General features: G+C 35.6%; 1 protein-coding gene and 1 long non-coding RNA gene across 2 annotated transcripts in view; one reads left to right on the top strand and one right to left on the bottom strand.

Annotated features, from left to right (window-relative positions):
- LOC136032231 (uncharacterized) overlaps positions 1-15682 on the top strand; it is a 250742-nt gene that overhangs the window by 66717 nt on the left and 168343 nt on the right. The gene's annotated exons all lie outside the window — the stretch shown is intronic.
- Positions 11088-15682, bottom strand: part of LOC136032230 (zwei Ig domain protein zig-8-like) — a 196307-nt gene continuing 191712 nt past the window's right edge. The window contains exon 6 of the mRNA XM_065712449.1: positions 11088-11450. Coding sequence (XP_065568521.1) covers positions 11350-11450 — 101 coding nt within the window. The 3' untranslated portion in view covers positions 11088-11349. The remainder of the gene's footprint in view (positions 11451-15682) is intronic.

The raw sequence follows: 15682 nt of genomic DNA, 5'->3' as shown, positions 1-15682 counted from the left end.
GGTCAATATAGATATGCCCAGATGCACCTTTTGGACGAACTGGATGCATATAGCGTCTTTCAATTTAGTTCAACATCCCCCTCAATATTCTCTAAAATTGTCAACTCAGTAACCTTAGCTACTCCTGAGATTTTACAGATTTTTGACAACTTGGAAACATTTAAACTCTTTTGAATTAATATAAAAGTAACAGCTTTAGTAGTAGCAATAGTAGTAGTTTCCACAGTCAAAATCAAAGTAGCAAATGTAGTAGTTACAATCCTAAGTAGTTACAATCCAAGACATATTCGTTAGTAATCACCATAGAAATTAGTCCCCATTGCAGTTACAAATAGTTGCAGTTGCAAGTCGTTGTATTTCTAGTCTAAGTCGCCACTGCAATAGTCGCCGTAACCCTGAGAGTTTCAAGGTAATACCCCTAGCTGTTCCTACTATATTACAGTTACGTCCTTTCGATAACACGGCTGCACATAGTGTCATTTAATATAGTTGACGATTCCATGAAGTTTTACATTAATAACCTTAGCCTTCAAGAAGAAAAAAAAAAAACTTCCCAATCATAAATCCTTTGTGTAAATAATGCACAAATATCATAATAACCTTTGTCCCTGGGGCTATGGGGGGTCATTTCATCCCGAAGACATAGCCATTGGACGTTTTGACTAGTCTGAAGATACGCTATCTCTAAATTCTGATCAGTTTTTAAGAGAGAACCTAAGGTGGGCCAGTAGGAAAGGGGGGGGGGGGGTAATGATAGAAATCTGACCACTTTGCAACATCCTCCTTAACATGCCCTAGCTTTTTCATCAGAATGCCTCAGACTTTTTGAACACACCCAGAATCACACAGTCCCCCCTTTTTAAGACCCTTGCCCCACGGACTACGGGGCCACGGCGTCCCCAGGAAATAGTTATGTGACCTTTCACTATTTTGAAAAAAATGGCTGTTTCTAGATTTCCCTGGGTTGGGAATGGTACTGCTACTACTACTACTGCTACTACTACTATTACCACCACTACCCTTACAACTGCTGCTTCTCTAGCGAGTACTACCAAGACTAAGGGTATATGGACTGAAGATTTGAAAAAATGTTGAGGAAAAGTTGAACTAAATTAAAATATGCCAAGTGCATTCAGAGTGTCAAAAGGGCTTATTAGTAATATCTTTTGAACGGCCTACCGTACCAAGCTGAGATTCCCAGGATAGCATGAGGAGGATGTTTTACTGGCCAAAGAGAGCATGGACTACTGCTGCTATTAACACTGCTACTGCTATTAGCACTTTTAACACTACTACTGCTATTAACACTGCTGCTACCACTATTACTACTACTACTGATTCAATACTACCACTGCTCCTACTACTACCACTACTGGTGATACCAGTACTATTAAGACCAAGGATATGAGGGTGGAAATTTGAGAGAATACAGAGGAATTGGAACTACATCAAGACACACTAACTTTGGAAATTGGAACTAAATCAAGACACACTATATGCATGCAGCATTGTCGACAGGGTGTATCTCAAGAATGGACCAGGGGTTTAGCTGGAACTTTCAATGGATGTTTAAACGGGAATATTAATTGAGCAAAAGGCAATATTAGTACGCTACTACTACAACTACCACAACTACTACTACTACCACCAGTAATGCCACTACAACTGCTACTTCCATAGCAACTACTGCTAACGCTAAAAGTGTTAAGATGAAAATTTGAGGAAGCGATGAGGGGAAAAGTTAAACTAAATTAAAAAACGCTATATGCATACACGTTATCAAAAGGGCATTATAATAGCAACGGCTTACCGTATCAAGTTTAAACTTCTAAGGCTTGGTGAAGGGAATGTTCAACTGACCAAAAAGCAAAATATTAACACTACTGCTGCTACTAGTACTAGTGCTATTACAGTTAATACCACTACTATTTTTATGATTAGTACTGCTAGTACTCCTGATTCTATTACTGTGAATACTATTGGATGATTAGGATGGACTGATCAAAATTCAAAAACAAATTAGTATTCCAGTATGATTCCACAAGTCATTAGAAAAATATCAGAACACAAAAAAGGTTGAAGATATTTTCTAAGTCTTATGTGAGTTAAAAGATGCCTTCCAGTTGTGTGCCGAGTCTTCAAGCCGCCTAAGAAAATCTATGCTATCTCTGCAGGACGGCAGACACTTTTTGAAAGACGAGGTTGATCAAGAATTTCAATATTCTTCTACTTTCAAACAGTTCATAGTAATGAACTGAATGTAAAGAGTGAGTCGGCCCAATAGTAACCAAAATCCTAAGAACAGAATTTTGATATCAGTAAACAAAGCAAAAGAATTAGCTTATTATGCTGACGCCGAACATATACAATTCATCAAGTTTAGTGTTACCTATCAAAAGTTACGGGCCTGAGAATACTTACCTAATTTTCGGGGAAGGGGTGAAACACGCCCTTAAATGTCAAGGAATCTTAGTGGTTCCTTTAGAAAAAATGACAACAACAGATTCAGCATTCAGAGAATTCTACTGTAGAAGTTTCAAGCTCCTATACAGAAAAATGTGGAATTTTGCATTTTCAGCCAGAAGATTGATCACGGATGTGTGCTTATTTGTTGTTTTTTTGTTTGCTTTTCGTCTGGGGTGATTGTATGAAAATAGTGGTCCTAGATGATCAGGAGAGGGTGCATTCGAACGGACATTAAAACTTCTAGTGTCCTTTTAAGTGAACGAAAAGATTTAAGGGCAACTAAACCCCTCCTGCACCCCCTTTTCCACAAAATTGTTCGATCACAACCTTTAGATGGTCATTTTGTTCTGCATAGTTGAAACATCCAATAACTATGTCCTTAGGGGGTAATATGAACCTCCACAGCCCTTGGGGAGAGGCCTGTAAGTTATGAAATTCGCCAATTGCTCACGGATAGTGTTTATTATGGGAAGAGTACATTTTTTTGGGGGGGGGATAGGCTTTCGTAAGGAGAATTTTCCGTGCAGAGGGAGAATTTTCAGGGGGATATTTCTAGGGAAAATTTTACACTGAGGGATTTGACAAAATTCCTCTATTTGTCTCACTTTCTCTTTGCCAACTCAATTTTGCATGTGGAAATATTCCGGGGAAATTCCCGGACGCTATTATCAGTGTTTTTAGATTTCCGGGGAAAAATTTCCATGCAAGAGGGATTTCCAGAATGATCGCGAAAACAATTAGAAATTAAAGTTTTTTCTAATGAAATTATGCTAATGAGTATTTTTTAGGCTGAATCGTCCGCAGAAAATTTTATGGCGGTAGTATTCCCCCCCCCCCCCCCGCCGAGGATGGGATTGTCCAGAGGGAATTTGACAGGGGAATCGCCTGGAGAAAATTTTAGGGGGAAGGTGTATTTTATGTGGGAGGAACTATCCAAGGAGGAGTTTCTATGAGGAAAAAGAATTTTTCATGAAGGGTGAGCCATATTTACCGACTTTATTTGAATAACGATCAGAAATTAAATTTAAAAAAAAACGAGTTTTTCCAACTAAAAGTAAGAAGCAATATTTAAACTTAAAATAAACAGAAATTATTTTGTATACGAGAGGGTGTTCCCCTCCTTAATACCTCACTCTTTACGCTTAAGTTTGACATTTTGTCCCAGTCCTATACGAACGACTCCTGAAGCACACAGGCTGTTTAATCAAAATAATAAGCTGTTTTTAAAGTTCTAAAAAAAACTTCAGGGTAAAGAGCGTGGTATTGAGGATAGGGTGGCAACTCCTTAATATACGTAATACTTTCTGTTCGTTTCAAGCTTTAATGTTTCTCCTTACCACCAGTTGAAAAAAAACTTATTTTTTTAATAGCTGAATGAATTGCCTTATTTAGTATTGTTTTTCTCAGCTCAGTTTCCAGTAAGCGTTAGCAAAGCACTTGACTTTCATGATAGTGAACTGTAAAATTCCAAATAAGGCTGTAAAACATAACAGTCTGAGAGTGGTTTGTGTTTTGCTTTTTACCAGATTGCAGCTACTGCTGCAACCAATTTTTTTCTGTCCACTTCGTATGGAAAGCTGCTTGTAGAAACTTTGGAATTCGGGAAGGAGTCGAAAATAATTTCAGGACAACCCAATCCTTCTGTGCCCTTTTTACTACCCAGCCTTCCATAGCTCTAAAGAAGTCCAATCAAAATTTTGAGCTTAAAGTAGTTGAAAGGGCCAATAAGTATACATACAAAGATGACAAAACCCCTGCAGCCCCTGTGGGAAGGGTTTTGTAAATTGCTAATTGTTTAACCGTAGGTTTTTTGTAACACAAACAGAGAAGGAGTGTCTTTGATGCTGGATGTTCAATTGTCTCGAAACTTTCAGGGGTCATCCTATGGTTCATCAGGATCAACCTTTTTTGTATCGGACGAGGGAAAGAGTATGGACATTAGAAACGGACTAATTTTGTTTGGCGCCCGATCGGTTTGAAAATTACGGGCGCAAGTCATTGGGCCAATAGTGACCTAATTTACAACAATAAGATTGTTCTACGACATAATCCTTCCTCCCTCTCTCTCCTTCAAATGAGTTGGGTCTGAAAAAGTGCAATTTTTCGTACCGATCGGCTTGATGCTCAAATCCTCAACTCTTTGGCCTGAGAAAACCCCAAGACAGAAGTAAGTTTAGAAAAAAACATGTTTTCCCATAACGGGGTCGAACAAAGGACGAGAAAAGGGGCAAAAAACCGCTCCCACTCCCTTTGTTCGGGTTCGATTGCTATTTTCCTCTGCGCATTTCCAACTTGATTATGAATGACTCAACAGATAGCTCCAGGAGTGACTGATTCGTCATTTGTTTGCGGCTTATGACCTGTATTTTTTTTATTTGGGGGAGGGGGTAGTGAGATAAGTATTGAACGGAATTAAACTAAAACGTATTATCTCTGAGCTTTACTGTGGCTAATTCGTTTTTTTGTGTTCTTTATTATTATACAGTTGTTTAGTTAAATTTCGATTGTTAATTTCGAGTGGAATGTTTTTTTATTATTTATCCTTTTCTTGTAGAATTTAATTCGTTCAGAGGACCTTATAGTTCCATTGTTAATTTGAAAATGTGTTTTCTTTTCTTTGCTTCTAAACTAATGTATTAATTTATGTTAGTTTCATAGATTAAATAATGATTCCAAGAGAGAAAAGGATAGAAAACTTCAGCACAAAACTCATTTCAAAATTTTTGATTGTCTTTCGTGCTATGATGGAAGAAATGATATAAGTGAACTTATAAGAAAAAAAGTTTAAATCTTAAGCAAATTGTTAGGTGATGCTTTTCTACATTTATTCCTCGTCAGAATTTGTAGGTTTTCCTTTTAAGTTTGACTTGAGGCCCATTCCAGCCACTTCATATAGATTGCTAATTTTATAAACTTGGCAGGGGGCTCACTTAGTTTTAAATTAAAACGTCTAATGCCCTTTTTAAGGGTTTAAAGTGATTAGAGGGGCAACCAGCCTCCCTCTTGTGCCGTTTTTGCTACCCAGCCCCCCTTATGCCCATGATATGGGATTTTGATTATTATGAAGAATCTTTCTTTGTCCGTGTTTTGACAAATAAAAACCACAATGTTCAAAATATCGACCATGTTCAGTAAAGGATTAAATAAAAAAAACAAGTTTTTTGAAATGAAAGTAAGGAGCGACATTAAAACTTAAAACGAACAGAAATTACTCCGTATATGAAAGGGGCTTTTCCTCCTCGACACCCCGTTCCTTACGCTAAAGTTTTTTATTGTTTTAAAAAGTAGAGTTGCGAGAAAAAATCAAACTTTAGCGCAAGGAGCGGGGTGTCGAGGAGGAAAAGCCCCTTTCATATACGGAGTAATTTCTGTTCGTTTTAAGTTTTAATGTCGCTCCTTACTTTCATTTCAAAAAACTTGTTTTTTTTATTTAATTTCTGAATGTTTTTGAATTAATGCATGTCTGATTTTGACTCTCCGTACATAAATTATTAAAATGATATTTGCATATTAATTCTTTTTTTGGCTAAATGGCTTTCTCTTAGTTTTGATCAGACGATTTTGAGAAATAAGGGGTGGGGAAGGAGGCCTAGTTACCCTCCAATTTTTCGGTTACTTAAAAAGGCAACTAGATCTTTCAATTTTTAACGAACGTTTTTAGTAGTAAAAAAAATACGTAACTTAAGAATTAACTTACGTAACAAACTTTTATATTCTTATATTTTTGATTACTTTTGATGACATTTGATGACTTTTATATTCTTATATTTTTGGGGGGTAAGTCATCCCCAAAGACATAGTTATCATGGTTTTCGACTATACGGAATAAAATGGCTATCTCAAAATTTTGATCCAATGACTTTGGGAAAAATGAGCGTGGGAGGGGGCCTAGGTGCCCTCCAATTTTTTTGGTCACTTAAAAAGGGCACTAGAACTTTTTATTTCCGTTAGAATGAGCCCTCTTGCAACACTCTAGGACCACTTGGTCGATACGATGACCCCTGGGAAAAAAAACAAAAAAAAACAAATAAACACGCACCCGTGATTTGTCTTCTGGCAAAAAAATACGAAATTCCACATTTTTGTAGATTGGACCTTGAAATTTTTTCTATAGGGTTCTCTGATACGCTGAATGCGATGGTGCGATTTTCGTTAAGATCCTTTTAGGGGGTGTTACCCCCCTATTTTCCAAAATAAGGCAAGTTTTCTCAGGCTCGTAACTTTTGATGACACAGACTAAATTTGATGAAACTTATATATTTTAAGTCAGCATAAGGATCTGATTCTTTTGATATATCTTGTTAGCATCGAAATTCCATTTTTTAGAGCTTCGTTTACTATTGAGCCGGGTCGGTCCTTACTACAGTTCGTTACCACGAACTGTTTGATAAATCGCTCCGAAACCGTTTATAAAGATTGAGACAGAGAATCAAATTCAGCGGTCCTATTTAAAGACTTTGGTTAGCCATACCACAATTTTGTTTTTGTGTCATTGTTCATATTATGAAAAAAAAAACACTGTTTTAAATACAAAACCGTTTCAGTAAATGTCAAGTGTAGCTCTATTTTTTGAGTGGTATGAGTGGTAAAAGCAACCTTCTCTTGTTTATAGTAAATTCTGTTCGCTTTATTTTGACTTGATTAGTCATCTTAATTTCTATTCCTTGTAGGATTCATTTATTCATCTATTCCAGCATATGTAATCTTCATGAATGATGTACTTATTCGTTTTAATTTCTGTTCATTTCGAATTTCATTTATTCATTTGTAATAATTTCTATTTGTTTTAAGTTTCAATTATTATATGAATTTACTTCTGCTCGTCTTAGTAAAATAGGCTCGTCTCTTTACTTCTCTTAAAAAAAGCTCCTTTTATGGAATTTTTTAATTAATAGGAAAAAATTACTCGTTGCTTTATAAAATTTGTTTTATTTTGATATAGAGAGATTTCTGGTTATACCATTCCTTCTACAATAATTTGCTTTAAGCAATGTTTTCCCCACATTTCTCCTTTTGGCATTTGGTTTTTGTGCGACACCTTTTACATTTTTGTCACAGTTTGTGCCTTGTATCTTTCACACTTTGTGATATGGAAGTTATAAGTATGGTTGTTTTATTCTTTTTTTCTAAGGATATAAGGGAACTCGGAGCTTCAGCAGAGGGAGTAAAGAGCGAAGCTTTGAAAAAAATTGGAGTGGAGTAAGAGCGTTCGTAGCACTTTTCATCTCTGGCGGCTTGGTTCTGCAATGACTTAGCGTATAAGCTGTAGCAGTAGCAGTAGTAATAGTAGTAGTAGTAGTCGTAGCAGTAGTAATTGTAGTAGAAGTAGTATTAATAGCATAGGATGCATGAAAATAGAATTTCTGACAATAATGACGTGCATAACATTAACTCGTTTCATATTTATTTATAGGTATCACTCTATAATTTTATCATTTGTTATACCCTTTTGCCGATTTAGTTTACTTTTCATAGTTAAATTGAAAAAATCAATAAAAATTTGATCAAATATGTTTAAAAGGCTTTTTAGCTCACTAAGCAAAAAAGAAAAAATGCTATGCTGGTCAAGATTCTGCGGAAAAAAGTAAAAAAACGGAACTCATTCCTAGGCTGCCAAATTGAGATGACAAAAATTCAGTGCCACTTACCTCCTTTCAAGATTACACATCATAGCTTACAGCTATATTTTTGCTCCGTTAGAAATTTTATGTTAAGTGAATTTGAGGCCATTTGGCTCAATGCCTAAAACTTGCAGTTCCCTACTCGAGATATATTAATACATTCTCCCTAGCAGAAAAACGGACATACTTTAAGTGATAAAGTATATGACACGGCTTTAATTTGTAAAGGAGAAAGTAATATATTAGGTGAAATTATAAGTGAGACGGTTCTTGGGCAAATAAAATATACGTAGGAAATCATGTGGATAAGATTTATACACGGCACAATTTAAATGAAAGCTAGACAAGACTCTTGCAAATAAAATGACTGAAGAATTTCAAGTGAGCAAAATGGTTCTAACAAAAGCTTAGCTGAACGTACACAGTACAAGAAGCACTTATAAAGTTTTTTGTTGTTTTAAAAAGTAGAGTTGTGAGAGAGTTGAGCTTTAGCATAAAGAGCGGGGAGTTGAGGAGAGGAAAGCCCCTTTCATATACGGAATAGTTTCTGTTCGTTTTATGTTTTAATGTCACTCCTTACTTTCAGTTAAAAAAACTTTTTTTTAATCAGTATGAAAAATTGATCTAAAGGTAGACCAAAAAAAAAAAAAAAAAACAACAAAAAGTGACGAAGTGTTATAGATGGTAATTCGTTAGAAGAGAAAAAAGTTTTTTCCCTCCACGTAAAAAATCAACAAATCTACAACCTGACCTTCATTTAAAACTAGACCAATAAGGGCAGCTAAAGCAATGGGCATTGGCAAATTGTCCGTGATAATGAAAATCCAACACGAAGAGGAATGAAAAATGGGATTGGAAGATAAGTGATAGTGGAGTCAAAACTTACCAAAATGGAAAATGATAGTTATGATAATTGGATTTGGAATTTTGAGATGGATAAGGTCATCAATGCATACCATGCCATTATTTGAAAATGAAGTTTCGGCGATATGTATTTTATAATAACAAAAGACAAGCCGGGGTAAAAGTCAAAGTTCGACATATTATAAAAGCTCCAAGCGATGACATAGCTATAAATGACGATATTAGAGTTTATAAGAACGTTAGCCAAGAACCTAATTCTGCATTAGCCTCTGTTACAAAAATTAGGATTTGGCGTTAAAACTAGACCAATAAAAGCAGTTAAAGCAAAGGAAATTGTAAAAACTTGTCTGAAATAAGGAAAGTCCAAATGAAGAAGAAAGAAAAATGGGGTTAGAAAATAAGCGACAGTGGAGTCAAAACTTACTAAAATTAAAAATGATAGTTACGATAGTTGGGTTGGGATTTTGAGATGGATAAGGTCATCAATACTTACCATGCCTTTGTTTAAAAATCAAGTTTTGGCGTTATGTTTTTCATAATGACAAAAGACAAGCCAGTGCAAAAGTCGAAGTTTTACATTTTATAAAAGCTCCTAGCGATGAAACAGATGTGAATAACGACCTTTGAGTTTATAAAGAGGTTAGCCAAAAGCCTGGTAATGCATCATCTTTTGTTAAAGAAACAAATGTTCGGTGTTATGTTTTTGATAATGACAAAAGACAAGCCATTTTTATTTTACAGAGGCGCTAATTCTAATTTAGGGTCATTTAAAACTGACTTTTGAAATGGGCAACCCACTCGGACTTTGGGATGCTATCAGGGCCCTCATGGTTCTGCTTCTCAGAAAGAGGGCGAGACTTCAAAGGTAATTAGGGTTATTTACAATCTTCTCGGCAGTAATCGACTTGACCGCCGCTAGATGCTCCTGCAGAGCATCCCTAAATATTCTCTTAGAATCCGAACCGTACTTACAGCCCCAGTCCTTGGCCTCTCGCACTCGTCCCAGAGCCACAGCCACCACTTCGTCGTAGCAGAGGCCGACATAGAACTGGGTTAGACCACCTGCATTTCTCACTCTTGCAACGTATCCGCCTCACTGGAATCGCCACCTTATGAGCACATTTCAGTACATATATTATTTGCTCACAGTACAGGTTTAGTTGTAACCTTAACTTATTTTCACTTAGGTTGATACTTGGCTGTAACGGATGGTATGGAACCTTCAGTTTCACTAGGATACGATCGCAACACTCACGAAATTCTGGTACACGTAAGTTACTCCACATCTTCTTCAAGAACTACTTGGGTTGAGAATTATCAGGTTTGGTCCCCACGACGGGTATTGAGACACATATAGGGAGATGGTCTCTGGTGGCCCGATCGTCCTATACTATCGCACATTGAACTGGACTGCCTGAATACAGTACTTGGTCCAGATTTGACGTAGTGCTAGCCCGTGATATGTATGTAAAGTCCTTGTTCTTTCTAAGAAATGAGAATGAAGGAGGTGGCATACTTATAACAGTTTCAGAAGGTGTGCATTCAGAACGAGTTAGATCATAATTAAAATTACCTGTGATAACATATCAAACAGTTCGTGGTAACGAACTGTAGCAAGGAACGACCCGGCTCAATAGTTACCAAAACTCTAAAACACGAAATATTGATACCAATAGTTACATGAACAGAATTGCATTTAAATGCTGATATTAAATATATAAGTTTCATCAAGTTTAGTCTAACCCATCAAAAGCTACGAGCCTGAGAAAATTTCAATTATTTTATAAAATAGGGGAGAACACCCCTTAAAAGTCAAAGAAAATCACACCATCAGATTCAGCGTATGAGAGAACACCACAGTAGAAATTTCAAGCTCCTATCTATAAAAATTTTGAATTTTGTGTGTTTTGCCACAAGACAGATCACGGATAAGTGTTTGTTGGTTGGATTTTTTGCTTTTTTTTCCCAGGGTTGATCGTATCGACCCAGTGGTCCTAGAATGACGCGAGAGGGCTCATTCTAACGGATATTAAAAGTTATAGTGCCCTTTTTAAGGGAACAAAAAATTGAATGGAAAATCAATTAAAGAGAAAAAAAACAGGTCTTTGTTTTCTTAAACTAACAAAAAACTGTAGATTATATTACCAAGTCTAATATATTTAATTTCTCAACTTAATAAAACTCTTTCAATCTTTCACTTTTATAAACAAAAAATAATTATCTAAAGTTCTACAGATTAAACACTTTCAAACATGAAATTCTTATATATTTTAACCATTTCAATTCTCACAAATTTCAGCTTTTTATTGTTTATCCTATCCATGATATGTACACAATCTTTCCTGGATAGTGTTTCTCTTTCATAAAAATAATGGCCAACCTCTTGATCCTTTTTAAGTCACAAACTTGTCACAAGTATCATCAAAATACTTATAATTACAATTAAACTTGACGCAGAAGGCGTTGCTGATCCATGCTGCATTGCTGCTGGATGCTCACCTGAAATAAAAAACAAGGTGCAGACCAAAACATAAACCTTGTGTGAAATAGAATTAACTTTAGATGCATTACGTTTTTACTTTTTTAAGATTATAAGGAATCAAACAGTTCGTGGTAACGAACTGTAGCAAGGAGCGACCCGGCTCAATAGTAACCAAAACTCTAAAAAATAGAATTTTGATATCAATAGCTACATCAAAAGAATCGCATTTTAATGCTGATTTTATATATAAGTTTCATCAAGTTTAGTCTTACCCATCAAAAGTTACGAGCCTGAGAAAATTTGCCTTATTTAGGAAAATTGTTTTTTGTTTATTTGTTTGTTTTTTTGTTTTTTTTCCCCAGGGGTCATCGTATCGACCAAGTGGTCCTAGAATGTTGCAAGAGGGCTCATTCTAACGGAAATGAAAAGTTTTAGTGCCCTTTTTAAGTAACCAAAAAATTGGAGGGCATCTAGGCCCCCTCCCACGCTTATTTTTTTCCGAAAGTCAACGGATCAATATTCTGAGATAGCCATTTGGTCAGCATAGTCAAAAACCATAATAACTATGTATTTGGGGATGAATTACTCCCCTACAATCCCTGGGGGAGGGGCTGCAAGTTACAAACTTTGACCAGTGTTTACATATAGTAATGGTTATTGGGAAGTGTAAAGACGTTTTCAGGGGGATTTTATTTTTTTGGGGGGTGGGGCTGAGGAGAGGGGGCTATGTTGGAGGATCTTCCCTTGGAGGAATCTGTCATGGGGGAAGAAAAATTCAATGAAAAGGGCGCAGGATTTTCTAGCTTTACTATAAGAAAACAATGAAAAATAAACATGAAAACGTTTTTCAAATGAAAGGAAGAAGTAGCATTGAAACTTAAATCGAACAGAGATTATTACGCATATGAGGGGTTCTAAAAATACTTTAGCATAAAGAGCGAGGTATTTAGGAGGAGATAAATACCTTGCTCTTTATGCAAAAGTATTTTTAGTAATTTCAACTATTTATTCTACGGCCTTTCTGATTCAGGCGTCATTCTTAAAAAATTGGAACAAAACTTACGATTTAGTGTAAAGAGCGAGGTATTAACGAGGGTACAAACCCCCTGGTATACATAATAAAAACATAAGGTTATGAAAGTTTGTTACGTAAGTTAATTCTTAAGTTACGTATATTTTTTACTAATAAAAACGTTCGTTAAAAATTAAAAGTTCTAGTTGCCTTTTTAAGTAACCGAAAAATTGGAGGGCAACTAGGCCTCCTTCTCCACCCCTTATTTCTCAAAATCGTCTGATCAAAACTAAGAGAAAGCCATTTAGCCAAAAAAAGAATTAATATACAAATTTCATTTTAATAATTTATGTGCGGAGAGCCAAAACCAAAAATGTATTAATTCAAAAACGTTCAGAAATTAAATAAAAAAAAACTAATTTTTTTAACTGAAATTAAGGAGCGACATTAAAACTTAAAACGAACAGAAATTACTCCGTATATGAAATGGGTTGTCCCCTCCGCAATCCCTCGCTCTTTACGCTAAAGTTTGACTCTTTGTCACAATTATACTTTTTAAAACAATTAAAAGCTTTAGCGTACAGAGCGAGGGATTGCGGAGGGGACAACCCATTTCATATACGGAGTAATTTCTGTTCGTTTTAAGTTTTAATGTCGCTCCTTACTTTCAGCTAAAAAAATTAGTTTTTTTTATTTAATATACTACAGGAGCCTTTACATTGATGTTATCAATTGATATCGATAATGACAATGTCTAAGAGGAAAAGATACTATATTTTCTTACACTAAAAAGACATCAAAAATATCACAAAATGTATACAAAATGCTTTCGCTATGAAATAGTAAAGTCTACGAAAACTGAAAAACTTCACTTGTAATAAATATTAATAAATAAAAAAAAATTAAACCTTATTATCATAATAGAAGGAATTTATATGCAATTTTAACTGGGAAAACTCGTCTGCTTCAGCTTCTTCAAAATATGCCCTACGACCGTTATTTGATTTCTTCAGCCGTAATTCTTTGCTCTTTCAGCAAGACCCTTCTTTTATATTTTAACTCAATTCACATTTTGGATCTCTTGAATAACGCAGTTCAAGAAAAGTATTTATTTCTTGTTCCACCGATGTTCTGTCTTTAATATTTACTCATTTCAGTAAATTCAAACCAGTATATTTCTAGGCAAAAAGGGAGATCAAACAGTTCGTGGTAACTAACTGTAGTAAGGAGCGACCCGGCTCAATAGTAAATGAAACTCTAAAAAATGGAATTTTGATACCAATAGTTACATCAAAAGAATCGCATTTTAATGCTGATTTTAAATATACAAATTTACCTCATTTTAAAAAATAGGGGATAACACCCCCTAGAAGTCGTACAATCTTAAAGAAAATCACACCATCAGATTCAGCGTATAAGAGAACCCTATTGTAGAAGTTTCAAGCTCCTATCTACAAAAAAGTGGAATTTTGCATTTTTTGCCAGAAGACAGATCAAGGATGCGTGTTTATTTATTTTTTTTTTTTTTTTTTTGTTTTTTTTTTCCCCTGGGGCGACGTATCGACTGAGTGGTCCTAGAATCTTGCGAGAGGGCTCATTCTAACGAAAATTAAAAGCTCTAGCGCCCTTTTTAAGTGACCAAAAAAATTGGAGGGCATCTAGGCCCCCTCCCACGCCCATTTGTTCCCTAAAGTCACCAGATCAAAATTCTGAGATAGCTATTTTATTCACCATAGCCGAAAAATCTCATAACTATGTCTTTAGGGATGACTTACTCCCCCGCAGTCCCCCTGGGAGTGGCTGCAAATTGAAAAATTTGACCTGTTTATAGTAATGGTTACTGGGAAGTGTTCAGACTTTTCAGGGGAATTTTTTTGGTTTAGCAGGGAGAGTTGAGGGGGGTTTACGTGGGAGGATATTTCTATGGACTGATTTCTCATGGGGGAAGAGAATTTCAATGAAGGGGGCTTAGGATTTTCTAGCATTATTTAAAAAAAACAATGAAAAAATAAATATGAAAAGCTTTTTCTACTGAAAGTAAGGAGCAGCATTAAAACTTAAAACGAACAAAAATTATTACGCATATGAGGGGTTTACCTCCTCGTTATGCCTCACTCTTTACGCTAAAGTCTTTTTAGCAATTTCAACTATTTATTCTACAGCCTTCGTGATTCAGAGGTCATTCTTAAGGAATTGGGACACAATATAAGCTTTAGTGTAAAGAGCGAGGTATCAACGAGGGTTGGACCCCCTCATATACGCAATAAAAACATATGAATATAGAAGTTCGTTACGTAAGTTAATTCGTAAGTTATGTATTTTTTTTTATTAATGAAAATGTTTGTAAAAAATTAAAAGCTCTAGTTGCTTTATTAAGTAATCAAAAACTTGGAGGGCAACTAGGCCTCCTCCTTCGCTTCTTTTTTCTCAAAATCTTCCGATTAATTGCAATTAATTAATATGCAAATTTCGTTTTAATTATTTATGTGCGGAGAGCCAAGATCAAAACATGCATTAATTTAAAAACGTCCAGTAATTAAATAAAAAAAAAGTTTTTGTAACGGAAAGTAAGGAGCGACATTAAAACTTAAAACGAACAGAAATTACTCCGTTTATGAAAGGGGCTTTCCCTCCTCAACACCCCGCTCTTTACGCTAAAGTTTCTTACTGTTCTAAAAAGTAGAGTTAAGACAAAGGGTCAAACTTTAGCGCAAAGAGCGAGGCGTTGAGGAGATAAACCCCCTTTCATATACGGAGTAATTTCTGTTCGTTTTAAGTTTTAATGTCGCTCCTTACTTTCCGTTACAAAAACTTGTTCTTTTTATTTAATTTTGAGTGCAAAGACGGCCGTGGGACACGTGTCGCCTAGTAGAAAAGCGCATAGGTTTGCAGAAATTTGTCTAGTGAGGTCAAAATTCAGAAGAGTCGTACGTGTACTTTGGTCAACATAGACTCTACCAGTGATTAAATTAAAAAAAAAATGTTTTTTTAACTAAAAGTAAGGAGCAATATTAAAACTTAAAACGAAGAGAAATTGCCCCGTATATGAAATGGGCTGTTCCCTCTTCAACGCCCTGCTCTTTACGCTAAGGTTTTTACTGTTTTAAAAATTAAAGTTGAGAGAAAGAGTCAAACTTTAGCGCAAAGAGCAGGGCGTTGAAGAGGGAACAGCCCCTTTTTTGCCGTAGCAAAAAACGTGTTTTTCGCCGTAGCAAAAAACAGCAAATTTGCAGTCTC

The sequence above is a fragment of the Artemia franciscana genome, chromosome 10 (assembly GCF_032884065.1).
Source record: "Artemia franciscana chromosome 10, ASM3288406v1, whole genome shotgun sequence".
NCBI lineage: Eukaryota > Metazoa > Arthropoda > Branchiopoda > Anostraca > Artemiidae > Artemia > Artemia franciscana.
Note: the sequence above shows the minus strand (reverse complement) of the source record. Positions and strands in the feature narration are given on the sequence as shown.